Source organism: Cololabis saira, chromosome 18 (genome assembly GCF_033807715.1).
Source record: "Cololabis saira isolate AMF1-May2022 chromosome 18, fColSai1.1, whole genome shotgun sequence".
Taxonomy (NCBI): Eukaryota; Metazoa; Chordata; class Actinopteri; order Beloniformes; family Belonidae; genus Cololabis; species Cololabis saira.
Window position 1 is genome coordinate 5,164,490 of NC_084604.1, and position 22,500 is coordinate 5,186,989.

At 45.3% G+C, this 22,500-nt stretch overlaps 1 protein-coding gene across 1 annotated transcript in view; it reads left to right on the forward strand.

Annotated features, from left to right (window-relative positions):
- Window positions 1-22,500, forward strand: part of epha7 (eph receptor A7) — a 166,625-nt gene that overhangs the window by 3,592 nt on the left and 140,533 nt on the right. The window contains exons 3-9 of the mRNA XM_061707495.1: window positions 4,443-4,550; window positions 10,455-10,522; window positions 13,903-13,965; window positions 18,455-18,549; window positions 20,349-20,524; window positions 21,732-21,784; window positions 22,033-22,500. The exon at window positions 22,033-22,500 is cut by the window's right edge and continues 877 nt beyond it. Of these exons, the coding sequence (XP_061563479.1) occupies window positions 4,443-4,550; window positions 10,455-10,522; window positions 13,903-13,965; window positions 18,455-18,549; window positions 20,349-20,524; window positions 21,732-21,784; window positions 22,033-22,500 (1,031 nt within the window). The remainder of the gene's footprint in view (window positions 1-4,442; window positions 4,551-10,454; window positions 10,523-13,902; window positions 13,966-18,454; window positions 18,550-20,348; window positions 20,525-21,731; window positions 21,785-22,032) is intronic.

Here is a 22,500-nt window from a genome sequence, read left to right on the forward strand (position 1 = left end):
GTGTTAATGAAATATATTAGGCCATGTAATTTAGAGCAACGCAGCCCTGCCTGGAGTTGTGTTGTGCTCTCTAATGTTAGCGGGCTATCGGCGAGTCAGCCCCGTGGAGCTCCCTCTTATTGTTCTTGTTGTTTTTAATATTCATAAGATCCAGTTGTGCCATTAGGTTTAAAAACAAGCCCGCAATTTATTTCCGCGGGGAGGGGAGCTGCGGCAGAAGGAGCCGGCGGGTTCAAGCCACCTTTCCCACCGTGCGAGTCCCTCAGAACCGGAGGCTGTTGCACGCCTCTATTAATTAATTGACCTGTTCTTTTGGTCGTCTCAAACGAGTAATCGCTGCAGCACAATGAGTCTGGCCTCAGACGGCTTTATGCGCGTGTGGATCAAACTCCAATCTTGACACTGCACCTTTATGAGCTTCATCTCCTCTGAGGCACGAAGAGCTTTTGTATTAAGGGGTACTTCATCTAAATAAAATGGGAATGAAGGTGCAGCATCAGCACTTCTTCCAGGGGCTCCACTGATACCAAATTGTCCATTCGTTTTGTTTCCTCAAGAACAATTTAAAAGCTATTCAAAGCGTTTCTTTAGTCGAACGGCTGAACAGATGTCTCCGGGGTACGGACGGGCTCGTCACAGTGCTGTAAAAAAGTACCAGGGCCCGTTAGCCGAGGGGAAGGCGCTGCTATGATACGCGGAGGTGCGTGCCGCGCGGCTTCACGGTCGGAGCCCGCTGCACTTAGACGGTTGCAATGAAGCGGGTAAAGTTGGCGGGGGCTGACTCAGGGAGGGGGGAGAGACAAGAGCGCATTTTTAGTCAGCTTCTCCCTGAAATCATGCGTGGAGCATGCAGTTGTCAGGCGTTAGCTACTGGGCTATCGGGCCGTATCTGAATATTTAGATATCCAGAAAATCCTTCATTGTGTGGAAGTCTGCTTTCTTAATTTTAATATAATAGGTGGCATTGGTTTCTTGGAGACTGGCTGCTACTTACAGGGTCATCTGATAAGATTCTGACGGCCTTTTCTCTAGATCGCTGCTGGTGCTGCAGTCGTTGGCTGTTATTACTCATAAAATTCAGTAAAACTCACAGTACTTTATTAGATACACCTGGCATACCTAATAATTTGGCTATTGTATGTGTGTGTGTGTGTGTGTGTGTGTGTGTGTGTGTGTGTGTGTGTGTGTGTGTGTGTTTCAGAATGAAAGTTAAGATGTTTATGGGTTAAATCATTGGTTAAATCCTCCTTTTTGTCTTTATAGAAGTAAATAAATCAAAAAGAAAACTGTTGGAGACATTGGGATTTCTGTTTTTTTTCGGAGCAATCTGACTCCTGTTTTCCTGCCGTATCGCAGTGTTCCTCGCCTATGACACTGACGCTGCCGAAGTATTCACCCGTGGTGGGGGTGGGGGTGCAGGTGGAGTAAGTGCATTTAGCCGTCAGTCATGTCATTTGAGAGCCCCCTGTGTGGAAGCAAAGGCCTTCTCCAAAACTTGTTGTGATCCACTCATTCATCACAGTCAGCAAAGAGGGACTCCTTGTCTTTCACTTCGCCCACCCCCTCCCCTCCTCCCCATCTGTCTTTAACTCTTTGTGAGGCAGCAAATGTCACTCGTCTTCTGCGCCCGCTGTGCCCGTTCGGCGGTTTCAGTGCAGTGAGAGTGGGGAGAAAAAAAAAGGCCCAGTTGAAGTGTCCTCGCCGCCTGCAAGGGGGCTTCATTTTGCAAAGAAGTGCGTGCTGTGAAAATGGCGCCCATTCATCTGCTGGTTCTGTTTAGCGCTGTCTACTGGTTGCAAAAGGAGCCAATGGGTCATTTGGACAGAGGTGGCCCTTGTGGGGAGACACTGCAGTCTTTGTTTTCCTCAATGCTGAGAATGTATGTTGTCTGATTTTTGACACATCACACCATTGTGGGACTAAGTAACCAGTGCCTGAGAAAATGATTAACTGTTGACCCTCGTCCCAGACAGTGAGGCCGAGGCCTGTGACTGGTGGAAAACTGATAAACCAGTCCGTATCTTGAAGTTATCGGTGCATGCTAACAAGAGAATTAATGAGAGGATACAGCATCCTGCAGACGCTGGATCCATTCATCTTGACTGTCAGGGACTTGGACAGAAGTTAGTTGGAGACTGATTGATGATGGAGCCCCCCCCCCACCAAGGCTAATGGCTGAGCCCTGTCTGTTTTGCGACAGCTAACATGCATGGAGGCCACCAGGCAGCCGAGTAGTCAGAGCCATCCCCAGGCCTGGAGAGAGAGTTGGATTTAGCATTTCAAATGAGGCCAGGAAGCCGGGAGTCAGGAGGTCCTTATACCTCCTGATGCTTCCCTGATTGATAAGGAATGAATTCAACACACCAAAGGCCTTTTTCAACTCTTCCAGACCTTAATTATGCAAATGACAGGTGTGTGGCCAATAAACAGCAAACCCAAATGTTTCTCAATTACTGAAGATTGAAATAGATTGGTGATTGATGGGATCTCATCCTGTGGCCGCTGTGGTCTCCGTGTGAATAGCGGCATTGTTAAACAGCCCGGGGCTCTTCCTCCTCTTTGCCTTGGCCGGGCAGGTAGGACACTTCAGCTAATACTGCCAGTTGGGTTTTAAAATGGATTAGTTGGACTCTGAGACATCGGAACCAAAGAAACAGAACCGCCTGTCACTGAACCGATTGATAAAATGACAACTTAAGTCATTTATCAAGTAAATGTTGACCATCCTTTGACTTCTTAGTCTTTATCTATTCTTATATTTTACTGATGGAAAGTGTTTGAGACATTTTATACTGTAATAGGGATACAAGTCACTGAAATTATTATTAATTTCATAATAATAATAATTATCATTTTATCAGTTTAAAGATTTTCCAGGATTTAGATAGCAGAAATATGAAAGAGAAGACAAAACAACCAGGTACCACCCGCGTGGTAACCAGTAGACCCTTCTAGGCAATCGTTGCTAGTCTTTATTCTCCCATTTGTCATGTTAGTACGCTGTTTATGGAGGTGTTTTTATTCACACTAATGAGGACCACTAGCGGAAATGTGTTGGTTAAATATTCAAGTTGTTTTATATACTACAAGTGTTGGAAAGCCGTTGAAGACCTTTGCCTCTCAATGCGCTGCAGAGGTTGCTGAAGTTGTGCCAGAAGCTTTTATTCCTAAGGAGAAACCAGCCAACGGCCACAGCACATTCTGCTCAGTATCACAAAAGCAACAGCAGCACATTTTCATAAGTGACCGACCATTTTTGACTAAATGTTTGACATTGTTTTGCATAATTAAAACTTCTGACTAACTAATCAAGCGACTGTTGAAAGTTGGGAGAATTCAAAGCAGTTATTTGAATAACTGACCAACTTAAGTACCTGCTTTCCAACCGCAGGCCTGAAGGCTCTTCAGCCTGTCTGAACTTGGTTGTTTGTTGCTGTATACTGATTGGACACTGATTGGAAAAACTTGTTGCATGTTTCTGTAGGTGACAGACCCAAAGCGGTTCTGGGTGATAAATCGAAAATGTACCGTTACCGACATTCACTGCGATGACCAACATCAATTTTCCCATGTCGGTAAATTTGGTGTTTTGATAAGAAAGAAAATGAACGTCTTTTTGTCTGTTTTGACTGTGTGTGCTGATAGGCTATTTTCATTCCCCTTTAAGATGATGTGCAGCGTGTCTGTAATCACATGACTCAAGAAAATGGCTGATATAGCCGCAAATGAAATAACAGGGCTCTCAACTGTCACGCATTGAGCGTGAGACTCGCGAATTTTAACAAGTTCACACGCTCTCACGCCACACAGTAATTCCAACAGCACATCTTACAAACGAGTCACGGTAAGCTACTGCATGCAGAACTCTCAGCTCTGAGCCTGTTGTTACCGACCAATCAGCCAATCAGAAAATAGAATCTTTTGTTGCCAGGTAAGGTCTGAGTTTCAGCTTAAAGCATTCCAACCTAAGTAACAACACACAACACGTGCATTTATCGGTATCGAGGTAAAACTGCCCAATTTATCGTGATATTGATTTGAGGTCATATCGCTCAGCCCTAGGTGCAACTTAAAAAGAGGGCAAATAAAAGAAAAAGATTGTCTCGGTGCACCCTTGGTATGACCTTGTAGTGCGCCATTGGTCCGCCACTGGTGCAACCTTTGTATGCCCTTGGTGTGTGCCACTGGTGTGCCCTTGGCACGCCCTTGGTCCGCCACTGGTGCGCCCTTGGTGCGCACCACGTTACATGGCCTCATTTTTCCATTTGTTCGCTCTGTGTTCACAAATGTTGTCTTCATCTATCCCTGTGCATCACGAGCCGTCGGTCAGTGCTGTCGTCGGTCAGTGCCAGTTTCAGTTTTGGCATATTTGACTGTGTGATTCACTTCCCAGCTGACTATGGAAGCCTTTTCTAGTCTGAACATGTAGAGTGTGCCCGTAGTTTGGTCGGAGAGCTTCCACGTCAGACGAGCTGCATGGCAGTTGGCTGATAAGCGTAACCAGACGTCTGGAGTCCACGTCTTCAGAGACCTGCGGTACGGCAGCGTTGGTGAGCACTGGTATTTGGTTGCTGCCCCCGATTCGAGCGAACTGCAGTCACACCAGGAATTCCTTTGGGACGGCCTAAATGGTGCCGGTGTGAAAACGGTAAAATGCAGCTGTGGCCTCAGAGAAACAAACATTTTGAAAGTTGTGGTTTTGTACAGTGATTAAAAATACATTTATCTCACTGACGCATTAAGTGTTCTTCTCTTTTTAATATACATTTCCAAATGAGTCGTAAAAGCAAGAAGCAGATACTTCCTGGGATACATAGACTTGGGCCGGTGCCAGCAGGGCTTTCTGTGGATTCCAGCTGCCCTGTCAACACATGGAATTAAATACAAATGCCTCATTTTACATTTCAGTATGAGCCGGCAGGGCTCAGTAAATATTTGTCTGTTGTATCTGGTTGGGGTGTGTGAGTGTGTGTGTGTGTGTGTGTGTGTGTGTGTGTGTGGGGGGGGGTTGTTACTCTGCAGTGAGGTAGAGATGAAACAAAACCGCACATTCTAGTAATGAAAATGAAACTGGTATCAGGGTAGGGGGCAGCTGGTGGAATGAGTCTGCGGCCAATGGAACCTGAAATGTTGTGGCTGAGTTCAGAACACGGCTTTGTGAAAAACAAAGGCCGATATCTTTTCAACCTTTGGCTGAACCGTTTCCTGACTTTCTTCTCTTGAGTTCGGGGCTGCATTTTTCTCAGGTACTGCTGTCCGCAGGCGGCTGTCCATGACTGGACAATGGAAAGTGAAAAAGGACAAAGGAACAGAGGAAATCACTTGAACTGGCCCTGAAATGGTTGTACTGTACCTCGGTCCTACCAACGCAGACGTGTTTGTGTAGGGGGGGTGCAGCAGTCGTACTGCTGGCAGTGTGGCAGATGAGAGTATTTGGTATTAAAACAAATCATTTCATTTTTTTTAGTATTATAAAATATAAGTTTTTTTGTTATTTCTGCTAAGTTGCTCCGGTTATTACTGTGAAGAATATACATTTAAAGTGTAAGTGTTTGGGGTAATTGTGCGTCAATCCAGTGGTAATACCTCAGGGCTCCAGTAGGGGGAATAGCGCTCCTCTTCCTCACTTAATACAAACGAGTGAGGGCGAGAGCTGTGTTTGTCTTTTATACCTCTTCCCTCACTACTTTTCCCTGTTTAAGGTAATTACCGTACACAAAGCACTATAAACTTAGCGACACGTTGTTGATGATTGTTATTCTATCGTTGTTTATTTTAAGTGAAGCAATGTGAATTGAGTTCTTTTATATTGTTTAAGTTACTAGCTAACTCCGTCAGCGTGGGAGGCTAAGCTAAATGCTACTATTGTCTCACCACATGGCGTCTAACTGTTGCAGCATTTTATTTTATCTGCCAGATTGTCTGCATGGTGCTTAAAAACGTTATTTCATTACTTTAATAAGTTAGTTAATGTGTTAATTAGGATATGAGTTAAAAAAGTGTTATATTGGCTGAGTGTGTAATTTGCATCGTTAAGAAATGGATAAGGATTCATTTGGTTGTTGAGGCCGTAGTCCTGAGACTGAGTGTGTTCTTACCAGAGAATACCTGTGATTTTTGTTAATAAATACGAGTAGTGATGCACCGAAATGAAAATTTGTGGCCGAAACCGAAACCGAAAATATTAATAAACACGTGGCCGAATACCGAACAATACCGAACATGGTTCTTCAGCAGTTTTTCATTTATTTTGCCAATTTTTTCAGCATTGCATAAATCAAATACATTTGATTAAGGCATGCTTTTCAAAGAAAAAAATGTTTTACAAAATTACATGGTAGAAAATATTTATTGAACATGAATTTTTTTTAATTTCCCAGCATTATGTCTATTAGGTAAAATTCTTATGGGGTTAGTTTTTGGTTGGCCAACGATTTATGTAGTGCGCAACATTACGGGACGGAGCGGCCAGTCTATTTCCTTATTTTACAACGCCGTTATTAATTGTTCGTTTTTTTCCCCCACTTATTCCACCGAACACCGAAAGTGTTTTTTTGCCATTTTCGGCCGAACAATTTCGGTTACCGAACAATCGGTGCATCACTACAAACGAGTGAAGGCGAGAGCTGTGTTTGTCTTTTATACCTCTTCCCTCACTACTTTTCCCTGTTTAAGGGCACAACAGCAGCATGTCTCATTGTGACTGCTTTCCAGTTCTCTCTTCAACTGCAGGATCTTTAAACTTTCACTAAACTCACTCTTTTCCTTTTTTTTGGTCTTTTTTGACCATCTGGCATGTGTTTGCAAAGGAACAGAAGATTGCTGTAAATATTTCACTTTGAAATCAAATGGAGTGTGTGGAATGAATCTATTGAATGAGATTAGGAAAAAATCTCTAAAGCAAAAGTTTATTGCAGCAAAGCTCAGATACATGTTTGGCCAAACAAGTAGAATATTATGGAATAGTTAAAATATTTTATGATTGGTGGTCGAGTCAGTAATAGAAAGAGGTTCCAAGAAAAGATGGGCACATAGCAGCTGGAACTAAAATCGAACTATGAAACCGCCAGAAGACGGCAGAAACGACGTGATGCTGATAAACTAACGAGTAAAGTCACCAGACCTTCCTTAACCGGAGGTGGTCCTGAGTCTGGATTAGGATGGCGTCGCTAGTCCTGGCGTGGTGTGACGGGTTCCAGAAATGATCTGAGCATGTGATTAGGGGATTTTGGAGGTAAAAATAGAAATAAATTAGCATTTAATTTGTTTGTTTTAACAAATAATACGCTATCTTTTAGGCTAATTTGCCTAATTTAATTTAATTTATTGACATATATACCCATATAAATAAAATTTTCAATAAAATTTTATTTGTACGTGTGAGTCGTGTTAATGCCCATATCATTTTATCCATTCCAAATAATTTCTGATTATTCCTGTGAACAGTTTTTAACTGTGAATTGCTGGACTTTTGTAAGCCCAACCTATCATATTATTACATAAGCATATCACAACAACGTACTGGCAACAACTTTCAGAATTACATTACGACTTTTTATGATAAAGGGAAAATCAAGACTTTCTTGAATGATTTTATTGAAGCAAATCAGAGAGATTCCCATTTTCCTGGTACAGTGCGTTCTGCTTTTTTCTTTCTTCTTTTTATTTATTTCTATGCTTTTCAGCGTGACAGGGACATGATTGTGTGCAAAAGGGGTTTGGTTTCTTCAGTTTTCAGTTTAGCAAAAAAGAAAAGTGATGCCTTCTGTGTGTCCGAGGTCTTGGAATCTGACCTGCCGGTCTGCATTTAAGGCCCCATGTTGCAACACATGAATGGACAGAATCCAAGTAAACATTCCTGATTCTCACGCAAACAAAGCCATATGTTGGGGCTATAGTGCTCCGAGACTCTGTAATCCTCAGACTGGGAGACCCCTGTGACTCTAACGTCAGATAGCGTTATTTCCAAAGTGACACCGAGGTCCACGTTTGGCCAATGCACGAGGTCGCTGAATATTAACTTCATTTACACATGGCTGCAGACCGGCGCGGCGGCACAATGGAGGCCTGCCTGTTGTGTTTAGTAACGTGAGCGCCGCGGCTGACAGAACACTGTCAAGAAGAAGATGGATGATCGCAGCAGTTGACCCCTGATCGCCAGAGGAGTCACCTCTCCGTCCCCCAACCCCCCACACGACAAAAGAGCCCTCCCCGCGGTGCAGCGGCTCTCATCTTCACTCGCACTAACAGGTTCAGACATCTCCATCGATCCTTGCTTTCAAACTTCTTGCAATCCTAAGCTTTTGCCCTTTTCAGCTATCCAAACTGTGAGGCAGATGTCTTTTTTGTAATTGCTTGCCTGCTGACTGTGAGAGGGATGTGATCAGACAGTCAAACTGCATGTCAGAAGACGGTGTCTGTGGCGTTCGCCGCGGTGTCCCCGTGGCACGGAGGTGAAAGTGATATGTGAGCGGGCCTGGGGGTCTGGCTGCCCGGAGGAGCAGCAGGGAGGGCGGTGTTTGTCGGTGGAGCTGCTCCTCTGGGACGCCCTCAGACCCCCGGCTCTGGGCTTCAATCTTCCTTTAAGAGGAAAATCAATAACTTATTACATAACTGCACAGACACACACACACACACACACACACATACACTCACACTCAGGGTAGAGGAAGCAGAACTTAAATCTGCTTCGGCTACTTCTGTTGCAGAAATTCAGTTGTTTCTTTCTGAGCATTGTTTTGAAAGCTCCCACTTACTGCGAGACACAAGCGCAAAGGGTTTGAAAATGAGTTTGTCGAGGAGAAGCTCTGATTATCGGCTCGCTCAGACCTCTTGAATTACCCAGTGAATTTCTAAAAGAGACGACAAGCACTTAGCGTAGTTGGCTGGGTATTGACACGCGGGGCGGTGAGGCCGCGGCCCGCTTGGCTGGCCGTTTCAGAACGGTGCGTGTCAACGGAGACCCGACCACGGCAGAGACCAGACACTTCTGCAGACGGGGTATGGGGAGGAGGCCCGTGTGAAAAAAATGATTTTCCGATTCTAAATCAATTCTTATATTGATTCCTAATAATTGATTAGTATGTCTAAAGGCCGTTTTTTTTTTTTTGTTTATGCCCAAAAAAGGATGTGTTGTTGGACACAATGTTTTTGCCTTTAAATATGTTTAAAGGTATGAAAACATTAACGTTTTCAGTTATAATTGCATAAATTGTCTATATTTCATTGCTTTATATACTGTCCTGGGGTTACATTTGCATAAAATGCTAAAAACCAAATTCTCAAAAATTAAAAACCTGAAAAACACTGAAAATGGGAAAAAATAAAACCGATTTCCTCCGTCTCTGTTTCCTCCCTGGATCTGTTTGGTAATTCTGACCCACGATGTTTCTGAAAGCAGTTCTATCAGCATTCTGGGAGCTGATTGGTCCTTACAGCATCATTAGCTGCAATACTTGCTGTTTAATCTCAATATAATACTAGTATTAATATGTTGCAGAACTACACAGTCAATTCATGCAACAGCTCAAAAAACAGTTTTAATAAACCAAATCAATATCGGAATCAAATCGAATCAAATCTTGATAATCGATTCTGAATCTTAAGAATCGGAATCGGTTCTTGACATTTGAATGGATCCCCGGCACTGATGGGGAGGGTGGACTGGGATGGGCTGGATCAGGAGGGTCGCTAGTAGGGGTGTAACAATATATCGTGCCACGAAATTTCGCGATACAAAAACGTCACGATACGTGTCGTGGAGGTGACAAACTGTAGCGCGATATTGGGTTATTAATAATATATTGTGTTTACTAGTAATGCACATTCTATTGGTGCAGTGGGATCACGTGACGACCACACCTCGACCCGCGGACCAAAAACTTCCTCCGCTCAGAAGAAACTAGTACCGTTTTACGGTCCCGATCACGGGACTCTTGGGGCTTTTGAGCTCCGAACTTTTACTTCTAAGGTGAGCATGAATCAATCTTTTCTATGATGTAAAGATTGTGTCGTCCCCAAAGGTGGGAGGATGAAACGATAACGGGGTTCACCTTACGGCCTCAGGCTGGAGCAGGTGAAGCTCTGAGCTCTGGCACAAGATAAATAACAGTCATGTTGCATTTGGAGTTTGGGACTTTTCATAGTTTATTTATTTATTTAATTTTAGTTGTTAAATTTCTGGAAAAAAAAAAGTCAAGTCATACATGAGAGAAACTATTCAGTTTGTGGGTAAATATTTGTACTTGTATGAAACTGAAGATGCATAATGCAAACCTGACATTCACTTTTAGTTCAGTTTGTGGAAAATGGTTGGCCTGGCTTTCTCTTTAAAACTTAAACAGTTATAAAGCGTTACAAACTGGAACAACCAGTAACCTGTAACAACAGACCTCCGGACCTTGTGCTCTCATCCTCTCCTCACAGTGACGTCTTATAGCACGGCACTCTTTCAGTGCTGACCATCTCAGCCATTAAAGGTATCCGCCTGGCTGGGCTTTACGGCCCACTCCCCCGTTTCCATGTGAGTTAAATGAAGTAAACAAAAGACGATTAGGCAGGGACATTTTCCATGTCACTGAGAATCCATTTCAAAAAGCTCACACTCCGCACGACGGCTTAAAGGAGCCAGGACTTCTTCGGGGGATTGTGCACGGAGTCATGATACAGCTGAGGAACACTGAAACACCATCATTTACTGCTGCGGTGTGTTTTAATCTAAAAACGGTTTTGATTTTCTCTTCTCAAATCCGCGCAATAAATCAAGTGGAGTGCCGGAGAAGGAGACCGGTGTTTAAGTTTGTTGCGTGGCATTTGTACTGATGTCAGCAGCGATAAATGCAGTTACAGCGGCCGTGGTTTGTGCGCCTCCCTTTCTTTTATCCTTTAATGTTTCAGCCTTATCTGTATCATATACATTTATTTAACAATCTCGGCTCCATAATCCCCAACTTGTTTCAAAAGTTTGTGCCGAGTGAAAAACGAGCATCCAACAAAAGTCTGCAGCATGTCTCCAGAAACTTTCTTTATTTTACAAAATGTTATATTGGCCTGAGGGCACACACGTTAGATTGGCCCCATTTTTTTTCTTTAGTGAATACGTTTTATCTGGAGTGGACTGGAGGACTGAAAAGGGAATAGGTGAAGTGGTACCAGAGGTAAATATGAAATACTACTGTTTTCCTTGCTCTAATTCTGGTTCCGGGGATGCTGAGAGCTGACTCTGCTTAATTGTCTGGCTCAATGGAGACATTAGGGCCCTTTTTTAACAAAATGTCTGAAACGAGGCTAACCCACTTCTTGAATTTCCACATTTCCACATTTGCGCGTGACAGGGTAGTATTATTTGCTTTCAATTGCTTTCAAGCGCGAACAAGGTTTTTTTTCATGTCCTTTTTAAAGGTGACATCTACTGCCCCCCCTTTTTTTTCTTACCCCCATGAGTGAATACGCGATGCCGTGCCCCCTTGCAGAGTACTGACGTCTCCATCTGTGGCCGCGTCTTGACGGCTCCATTCCCAGCGGCTGTGTTGAGGACGTGGGGTCGGGAATCCACCGCCCTCTTCTGCGCTTGCGCCGCTTTAGATTTAAATTGCTGTTGCAGCTTTTGCAATAGTAACTTCAGGGGAACAGCGCATGCAGCATTTGTGCAGCAATAATGCGGAGATTAGCCTGCAAAGATGAGATAATTAGACTCTGATCTGGGTCTGAAATGTCACAACACCCCACAAATCTGAACCAATGACTTATTTAACCCTTGTACTGTCTTTGGGTCAACATGACCTAATTCTCCTGTCCTTATTTCCTCCTGCTCTCTCCTTCCTTCTCCCTTCCTCTTTTCTCCCTTCCTTCCTTCCTTCCTTCTTTTTTCCCTTCCTTCCTTCTTTCCTCCCTTCTTTCCTTCCTTCCTTCTTTTTTCCCTTCCTTCCTTCCTTCCTTCCTTCCTTCCTTCCTTCCTTCCTTCCTTCCTTCCTTCCTTCCTTCCTTCCTTCCTTCCTTCCTTCCTTCCTTCCTTCCTTCCTTCCTTCCTTATTTTCTCCCTTCCTTCCTTCTTTTTTCCCTTCCGTCCTTCTTTCCTCCCTTCTTTCCTTCCTTCCTTCTTTTTTCCCTTCCTTCCTTCTTTTCTTCCTTCCTTCCTTCCTTCCTTCTTTTCTCCCTTCCTTCCTTATTTCCTCCCTTCCTTCCTTCTTTTTTCCCTTCCTTCCTTATTTCCTCCCTCCTTTCCTTCCTTCCTTCCTTCCTTCCTTCCTTCCTTCCTTCCTTCCTTCCTTCCTTCCTTCCTTCCTTCATTCCTTCTTTTCTCCATTCCTTCCTTCTTTTCTCCCTTCCTTCCTTCTTTCCTCCCTCCCTCCTTCTTTTCTCCCCTCGTAATTCTTTCCTTGTTTTCTCCTTTCCTTCCTTCATTCTTTTTTTCCCTTCCTTCCTTCCTTCCTTCCTTCCTTCCTTCCTTCCTTCCTTCCTTCCTTCCTTCCTTCCTTCCTTCCTTCCTTCCTTCCTTCCTTCCTTCCTTCCTTCCTTCCTTCCTTCCTTATTTTCTCCCTTCCTTCCTTCTTTTTTCCCTTCCTTCCTTCTTTCCTCCCTTCCTTCCTTCTTTTTTCCCTTCCTTCCTTCTTTCCTCCCTTCCTTCCTTCCTTCCTTCCTTCCTTCCTTCCTTCCTTCCTTCCTTCCTTCCTTCCTTCTTTCCTCCCTTCTTTTCTTCCTCCCTTCTTTCCTTCCTTCCTTCCTCCCTTCCTTCCTTCCTTCCTTCCTTCCTTCCTTCCTTCCTTCCTTCCTTCCTTCCTTCCTTCCTTCCTTCCTTCCTTCCTTCCTTCCTTCCTTCTTTCCTTCCTTCCTTCTTTCCTCCCTTCTTTTCTTCCTCCCTTCTTTCCTTCCTTCCTTCCTTCCTTCCTTCCTTCCTTCCTTCCTTCCTTCCTTCCTTCCTTCCTTCCTTCCTTCCTTCCTTCCTTCCTTCTTTTCTCCCTTCCTTCCTTCTTTCCTCCCTTCTTTTCTTCCTCCCTTCTTTCCTTCCTTCCTTCCTCCCTTCTTTCCTTCCTTCCTTCCTTCCTTCCTTCCTTCCTTCCTTCCTTCCTTCCTTCCTTCCTTCCTTCCTTCCTTCCTTCCTCCCTTCCTTCCTCCCTTCCTTCCTTCCTCCCTTCCTTCCTTCCTTCCTTCCTTCCTTCCTTCCTTCCTTCCTTCCTTCCTTCCTTCCTTCCTTCCTTCCTTCCTTCCTTCCTTCCTTCCTTCCTTCCTTCCTTCCTTCCTCTTTCCTTGACCTGAAGACGGCACAAGGGTTAACATCCCAGGAAACCTCTTAAACAGTGATGAGGTTGTTTTCTCTCAGTTTTTGAGTGGGTTGTCACCTAAGACACCCAAGCATAGGGGTCTCTTCTTTGTCTTTAGTTTTTTGTTGTCATTTTTAATGGTGAGCGAAAAATAAAGAACAATCAGTAGAAAATAGAGTAAGTGATTTCTAATGACTGGGACCTGATGAAGTGTTCTGTGCTGTGTACTCCTAACTTGTCCCACTTTCAGGGACGGGCTATAACCTTAGTTTTACCCGCTGGAGTATTAGCCTGATGTTTTTGTATAACTTAATCAGAGTCGGGCTTTGATCTTTGCTGTGTACAACCAAGCAGGCACTTCCTTTGGGTTTTCCCTGCTTAGAGGGCAAAGCTGCATGCCCTCCATCACAGTGTAAGGGAATGCTAATCTTCTCTTTGTTTCACATGGAAAGCTACTTATCTCCTGCTAAGCACAGGTACCTTGGATGAATAGCCGGCTTGTGTGGATGTGTGGAGAGTGAGCAGCAGTGAGACTGAGCCATTCCAAGCATGCATGGGGTTGGGAGAGGATCCAGCATATGTGACATCGGAGTCTTAAACCGCTTAATGCACGTTTCAGTGGCTCCTTTTATTCCTGTTTCAGCCTTATTGTTTCCATGTCCTTCCCTCGTTCTTCCAAAGCCCCGGAGAGGTGTCGCTGTTCGAGGTCGGACGTTGAAACTCTATCTCAGTCTCATGAACAGGCTTTCAGATCACTCAAATCTCTTTTTTTCCCCTTTTAAGCTCTGCTACTGTTTCTTAGAGTTCGGTAGGCGCCCCACCTCTCACAGGTAGAAGATTAACATGTCTGCAGGCAGAAATCCAGCAGCCCAGAATTTGTTTCTGAGCTGCAAGAGGCTCAGAGGAAAAAAAGCCGGTTGATTTCTGTAGCATTCCTAATGGAGGAATTTGAATCTAGTTTGGATGACACAACAAAACATTAGCAACCAACGTAGCAAGGCTGGCCAGAATACACATCAATTAATCGATTGCTAAAATCGGAAACTGGATGTCCACTTTCCAAACGTCCGTATGTATGTATGTATGTATGTATGTATGTATGTATGTATGTATGTATGTATGTATGTATGTATGTATGTATTTATGTATGTATGTATGTATGTATGTATGTATGTATGTATGTATGTATGTATGTATGTATGTATGTATGTATGTATGTATGTATGTATGTATGTATGTATGTATGTATGTATGTATGTATGTATGTATGTATGTATGTATGTATGTATGTATCCACATATGTTTACGCAGACGCTCTTCCTGACTTGGTATGGGAATTGATTGAATTTTACGATTCCATTTTCGATTTTGCTAAACGATTTGATTCTTTATCGATTCCATCATCGCTTCTCTTTTGGGAAAGAATGATAACAAAAGGTCAATTAGCTTCACTGAAGACTTTTGCGCATTTTTATCGCTTGGGTACCATGTTAACTATTGACTGCTACGCAATGTGTGTGATGACGTCATTCGTTCCCACTGGAATCGAAAAGGGAATCGTTTGTCAAAGTTTGCAAGCGATTCCAAGGAATTGAAACACTGGGAACCAGTTCTTGTTCAGAACCGGTTCTGGAGTCCCATTCCTATTCCTGACACAACCATCTTCATTAGTCCGATATTGGGAGTGACGCGGTGAGAACGCTGGCTTGTGGCCGGGTTATGTCCACCTGACAAACGACTTTGTGGCCGACGCAACAAACCTGATGAATAACTCGTGCCCTTCTGCATGATACTCTCAATTTCTCCAACCCGTTGCAGCTATGAAAGTCCACACATCACTCTCAAGATGAGATCAATTAAACGGCTTTTGAAGCAAATGCAGTGGGCCAGAATTTCTCGCAGGTGTGTCTGCGTGTTGCTCTGAAAGTACTCCTGAGTTGTACTGCTTCCTCCGTTGCAGGGGAAAAGCACCACAAGGCTTTAGTCCATAAAAGAGGTGCAGCCATAGTTCAGCATGCATAAAAAGCCAGTAAACAGAGCCTGATGAATGTTCACACCAAGGCCTACTATTTATTGAGGCAAAGAACATAAGTCACATCTAATCAGACCAACGCATGCAGGCCCTGGGCAACATTAATGCATGAGAAATAGGCTCAGCGTGGGCTATTGACATCCCTCTCTATAGTCGTAGCGCACGGTCATGGTCCTAATCGTATGCCCTGAAAGTAAATCTGAAAAACATAAAGTAGGAGTTGGGCTTTTTAAAGGGCATTTCATGCTTGTCAGGGCATTCAGCCAGACACGGTGTGTTTTCAAACAGCTGACAAAGAATGTTTATGACAATATCAACACTGGGTTGCACTATGACTGAAGCAATCGCACAAGTTCAAAGAGATTTTAGTCCACCCCACCCACTAGGGATGGGCGGTATGGACTAAAAAATGTATCACGATCATTTCTGGCATTTATCCCGATAACGATAAAAATGACGATATAAAAAAAATACCAATTCACCTCCAGCTTTGTAACTATAAATCTATCACCACATTCAGTCTTTGGAGCCCCCAAATCACTGCTCTAAAAGAATACTAAATGCTACTAAACTACACCAATTAAATTGAATTAATAAAAACCAATTAAATGAGTTACACCTGTACTGCAAAACTGGAATGACTCAGATCCGCCATGTTTGTTACACAAACACGTATCAACAGGAATTTATCCTTCTTTCTTTCTTTCTTTCTTTCTTTCTTTCTTTCTTTCTTTCTTTCTTTCTTTCTTTCTTTCTTTCTTTCTTTCTTTCTTTCTTTCTTTCTTTCTTTCTTTTCTTTCTTTCTTTCTTTCTTTCTTTCTTCTTTCAGGCTCATTTCCTTCCTTCCTTCCTTCCTTCCTTCCTTCCTTCCTTCCTTCCTTCTTTCCTTCCTTCCTTCCTTCCTTCCTTCCTTCCTTCCTTCCTTCCTTCCTTCCTTCCTTCCTTCCTTCCTTCCTTCCTTCCTTCCTTCCTTCACGTACGTTGTGCATGGATTTAACACAGAACCATAAATCAGTTTTACACAAAAACATCATCAACGGGAATTTATCATTTTTACCGCTAGATGACAAATTCTTACCGTGGGGAATTTTTTGGACGGTATATCGTGAACGGTAAAATATCGCCCATTCCTACCTCCCCCCAGATGGCTAATGATTTACTTTGTTTTTTCTCTAATGCGCAGCTGCTTGTGTTGGGACAATAGATTAACCTGCCAGTGAAAATAGAGTTGAGCTCTCAGGCCCCCTGCTGACCCCCACTCCCCCACTGTTCCCAGTGGCCCATCAGGTGCTACGGGACGGTATAGAAGATGCAAATAAACAAATGCAGGGAGTCATGCATTGACCATGACCAAGCCGAGAGATGTGATGGTTGTTTTTTTTATGGGAAGAAGTAGCTGAAGCTTGTGCTCTGGACCAAAGAGGACAAGGACCTCGTCAAAGGTTGTTTCCACTTCGGTGATGCAGCATTGATGCAATAAAGCATGCAGAGGTTTTAGGCGAACATATCCTGCCTACAGAACCACATGTCTTTCAGGAATTTCCAAACATTTTTCAAGAAGACAATGCAAAACCCACATCCTGCACCCTGAGGAACAGATACTTTGGAATGTGTTTCAAGCCGGGATGCAGAAAGAGACGTATATTCACAAATTAAATTAGGTTCATGAGAAAAGCCTGGGTTCAGCTTAAAAAATCCAAATAAATGTTTGAAAACTTGCATTTTCTTGATCTTTAATGTTCCTTATTCTCCCAGGTTTTTCTGATTTGAGGTTGTAAACCGTTTCCCAAATTAGCACAAACTGGCTCCAGCTCTCCGCGTCTCTGGAGCTCCAGACTTTCAGGGTAGTTTCCTTCTCGTCACGGTTGGTAATTCAGTCAGCATCTGAGAAGTTTTGTTTCTCTGTCGAATGAAAAACATCTGTGATAAAATATCTCAGAGCGAAGTCTGGCTGACGGGCACGTTGCCCGAATGTCATGGCCCCCCCTCTGAAACGCCTCGGTTAGAAAAACGGGATCATTTGGAGCGATGCGTGATCCGGCATAAGTGCGGTGGCTGTTTTTCAAATCCTGCAAACAAAAGAAAAGAGCAGAAGGAAACACGATCATCAGCCACAGGTGACGCGGACCCACGCTCGTCTTTAAAGTTGATATTTATAAAGACCTATCAGAGCTATCGGGGAGTAAACGGTCTCTGTTATCACGTTTGACCCGCCCCACCTGGCATTCATCAGCGACGGGCTGCATGTTGGTTCTGTCGGCTGCTCTCCTCCCTCTGTCTCTTTTATCACTTTAATGGGGTGCTATCTCCCGGCCGCTCTCTCCGGGTCTCTGCAGCCCGTCCCGGCTCCCCTTCAGCGCGCATTCTTTCCACATCCATCCCGACCCGGGGGCGGATTTAACACATAATCACACTGGACGGGAGGGCGGGGGCGGGGGTGGGGGTTGGGGGGGGATTCTGTCAAGGCCCGGCCTTGACAGAGCTCATCATGTGAGGACCGTGGAGACAGAAAGGCCCACACTAGTAATTCTCACTTTGCCTTTGGCAGTCTGCAGAAAACCCGGGGAATCTCCCGCATTCCCACAATGCAGCTCCCTTGTATCCCCTTGAATGGTGATATTAAGACAGATGAAGGGAGAGTCAGCGCCACACCTGCTCGGCTTGGACCACTTCTTCCCATTTATTCTCAGTGGGAGAACGGTTTTGAATCTTGGTTGGATTTGTGGGTTGTAAGCCAATGAGGAAAGTTGGTTTTCGTCTCCACCGAGAGAACGTTTTTCTTCAGTGCCGGCACCAATATTTGAGTTCTGGTACATGAATAATTCATGAAACTCCACCTTCCAGATCTGGGTTTCTTTTGTCTGCGTGAGATCGCAAGGAACCTGAAAAGCTGGTTCATGCTCGTATAACATCCAGGATTGTCTGGTCTTTTTAAAAATGATTAATTTTGACGTCCAAATAATTCCTTGACATCCTTCAGATGATATAAGACGCAGTGGCCAACCGCCTGGCTGCTACGGGCAGGTTTTTCCAGCTGTTTGCTTTGGCTTCCTGTCAGACTTTAAACTCATAATGACTTTCCAGTCCCTTACGGTCAGAAGCCATTTCTTATCTTAATCATCTAATTGTTCCATATCGACGCTCAACACTGCTCCACTCTCAGAGCGCCAGTCTGTTTGTGGTTCCTGGAAAGTCTGGGACTAAAGGCCCGTGCCAGGCCCGTGTCCTGCCGTCCCCGCTCCTGTTCCAGGCTCAAATGTATCTCTGAACATACGGCTTTTCCAAATGCTCTCACTTTCCTCCCCTAAAGATCATTTGTTTGGTACATGTGAACACAGCAATCGCGCTCGTATGCGGGACAAAACAGCCGAGATCTCCTAGGAGAGGTGGTCTTGGCTCGCTTCCATTCCAGACCTGGACCGGTTCGTTTGCAGTGAGAACAGAATCCACACAGAAACAAACTAGCCACACTCGCTTTCGATGCTCCAGTTGTTGTTTTTCCCGGGGTACGGAAGAGGAAACTCCTTCCGCGTTCATTTCTGACCAATGAGAGAACAGTTTGTTCATGGCATTTGTTATCAGTTATCGGCACTACAGACGGTTGCCTTGTGAACACAAACGCCACAAACGAAAAACGAAACAACTGTATCAATTTAGCCCCTGAATCGGAACAAAACAAACGGGCCACAGGTCTGAAAGCACCCTTATTTTCAGGAATGATGCATTTAGAAAGCTATGTTTTATCACTGCATCTCTTTTGGTGTTGTGACTTCTTTTATGTGACATCAGAGAATACTTGATGCTGCTTTTGACACAGCCTGATGCCCTTCAGTAGGAAGGTTAAAATTTGTCAGATTCAGGACCCAGTCCAGGACCAATCTGAGATCAAATAAAGAATGTCAGGGTGGCGTCCATCCATGACTCCATGAAAACCAAACCAGTGTCTTTGTTAGGGACAGAACAGACCCAAAAGCTGACTCAGAGAAGTTCCAACAGGAGGATTTATTGAATTTATTGCAAGGAAATGAGGCAGCATCACTAGACTTTGACAGTGTTTGAGCAGCGTTTGTTGGGTTCTTGATTGTGCCGACATTTTGAACTAATTAAACAACAGAATTTCTCCACGAAAACATGCGATTACAAGTGTGGTAGTGTGTCCCCCATCGAAAGGAAGTATTTTCTGTTCTGACCAGGAAAGTCCACGTCAGCCCCTGCTCAGTGTGTCACCCTGGGTGTCACGGCTCTGCCAAAGTGCTTGAAAAACTGGATCCCATTCAGGAATGTTAAGATGCTTAGCTGAGAGGAAAAAGGAAATAAACTGAGATCTAACTAAAATACAGAAATCCGTTTTCCCCCTTTATTTGTGTATGCGTGTCTGTGTAAGATAAGAAGATTTAGTTTTTCTCTCCGGGCTGTGATAAAGACACCACCAGTCCGAGGAACTCTCCTTTCTCAGGCTCGTCCTGTCTTTGTGTAGAACTGCTGACTTGCAGCTCGTCTTGCGACACTGGTGCATGAGCGCGCTTGACCACTGGAAGGGAAATTACAGATGCTCTCTTTCGCCTGCTGGGGAACGAGCTGGAATGCAAGACTTTGATTTTTTCTCTTTCTCTCTCTCTCTCTCTCCCTCCGCTGAACCTCAGCCTGCTTCTCAACGGGCCGACACATTTTTCAGTGTCATAAATAAGCCTGTTGTTGTGTCTGGCGCTGAGCTTCTTTAAAGGGCCCCTTGTCAACAGGCACAAGCCTGCAGTCGGGCCTTTATCTGCACAAGAAGAGGACCAGACGTACAGAAGCGGGCCTTTCCAGAGTCTCTCTGAAACACTTCATCCTTACAAACGTAATTACATGCTGGACTGGAAGTCCTTTTTGTCAAAGTCATTGCAAGGAGTAAAGAGTTTGGGCTTTTGTGCAATGTTTTAACGCACGGGTGTGTCTGGGGTTTGCCAGTAAGGTGTCATTCATCTTGTCAGTTAAGGGGCTACCGCAGGAACATACTCGTTGTAATTGCTTTGTAGATATTTCTTCTCGGAAAGTGTTCCTGCAAAACCTCTTAGGTACTGTGGTCCCATCTGGCCTGAGAGCCTCTTCAGCGTCTGGTGCCAGAGACGGGGCCTCGCCAGCAGTGAGTCAGAGCGCCGCTGGGACTGGGACGCCGGACTGGGACGGCTGTGTTTGTACTTGTCACTCCGGGCGCTGCCAGCGGCGGGGGGCGCTGCAGAAACACTTAGCTGTCAGTGTCATACAGACGTTCGATTTTTGAGACCTCATTTGCCGCCTTGTTGACTCTGTAAACATTTCCGGGTGCCAAACCCGGTCGGGCGCACTGGTGAACACGTACTCTGTCAGTGGGAAAAGAGGAGAAAGAGGGGAAAAAACCTCAAGTGAGAATGTGAGTTCCGCGCTGGACTCACCTCATCAGTTTCTCAGAGTGGGGAAGCGGTGAGCGGAGCCCAAACGCAGGCGGGGGGGCCGGTTGCTACGCTGTGACAGTCACCGCGGACGGTGCTAGGCAGGTTAAGTGGATATGAATCTGGACATGACAGCTGAACAAGGACATTACTTTGTTTCTGTGTGTGGTAAAAAGTATTTTCCTGGTACGACGATAATGCCTTCACAGCACCTGACAACCCGTGCCACAAGCTCTCTGAGCCTTTTTATCTGTTTCCAGCTGTAAGGCCCAACTCGGTTGGTTTTGAAACACAGCAGGCCGGTGGCTCTGCGGCAAGCTTAGCCGAGGTTTAACCTGGCGTTAAACACGTGTGTGATGAAAGAACCTGGGAGCTCTCAAACCCATTAGTTTCACTAGTATCACAGTTTTAATCTACAGCTCCATCCCCCAGAAACTCACTTCACATCAGGGCATTCTGTGACAAAATAAGATGTGTATCTCACCGCACGATTTAGGTTCTATTTATGCTCATTTGGAGCCATGCAATGAGGAAATCTGTGAATTGTAAACTGCACTGACTGCAAAGGCTACATCTCGAGATGGGAAGAGGTCCGCAGGCCCGGTTGGCTCCGGTCCACAGCTTCTGTCAGGGATTGGCCGACGAGGCAGCGTTGGATTAGACGGCAGCTTCAGCTCCCAGACCTCTCAGCTGTGACTGAGCTCCTCTCGTTGGGACATGTTCAACACCAAGCACGTTCCTGACAAGGCCCTGCTGGAGCTAGCAAAGTTTACTGCGTAGTAGCCGTAGCCTGCTAGCCTGTGGATCAGATGTGCTCTCCGTTGATTGACCGTTTAACAGGCGTCTTTGTTTCTTCTGCTTGCTGCTAGTTTTCATTATCATGCAAGAAAAACAGATCTGGTCTGGTCTCCTGATTACGGGGTGCTTTTTCATCGCGACTGGTTGTAACTGATCTTATGAAAGATGTGAAACTTTTCAAAAGTTTGCACTGATGTCAAATTGCTGATCCTCTCGTGTGCTTGGTGGGAGATCTGGACGCGGTCCGGGCCGGGAAACTCCTGTGCACTTCGGCCGGCCCGCAGGTGAGCTCTCAGGAACCCAGCTGAAGAGGCTGTGGGAGACGTGTTCTGACACGTTCAAGAGCCGTCAGATACTGTTGAACAGTGTTGCTCATCAGAAAAAAAGGGGAAAAAAAAAACACAGCTAAATATGATGAGCAAGCACGAGAGGGCTTTGTGAAGATGTTCTGCACAGTCACCGTTCAGGCTTGCAGTCTCCTTGTGGATCTGTGTTCAATGACGGGCATTATGGGCTTCAGTGATGTCTGGAGAATGCCGGGATTTCATGTCGCCCACATGGAAGTACCCAGCGCCTCGCCGCCCTGCCACCCTGCAACCCTTCCGCCTCGCGGCCCTGCCACCCTGCCAACTCGCAGCCCTGCTACCCTGCCACACTGCCACCCTACCGCCCTGCTACCCTGCGACCCTGCCGCCCTGCTACCCTGCCACCCTCCCGCCTCGCCACCCTGTCACCTCGCAGCCCTGCCACCCTGATGCCTCGCCACCCTGTCACCCTGCCGCCTCGCAGCCCTGCCACCCTCCCGCCTTGCCACCCTGTCACCCTGCCGCCTCGCAGCCCTGCCACCCTCCTGCCTCGCCACCCTGCCACCCTGCCGCCTCGCCACCCTGCCGCCTCGCCACCCTATCACCCTGCCGCCTCGCAGCCCTGCCACCCTCTTGCCTCGCCACCCTGTCACCCTGCCGCCTCGCCACCCTGTCACCCTGCCACCCTGCCGCCT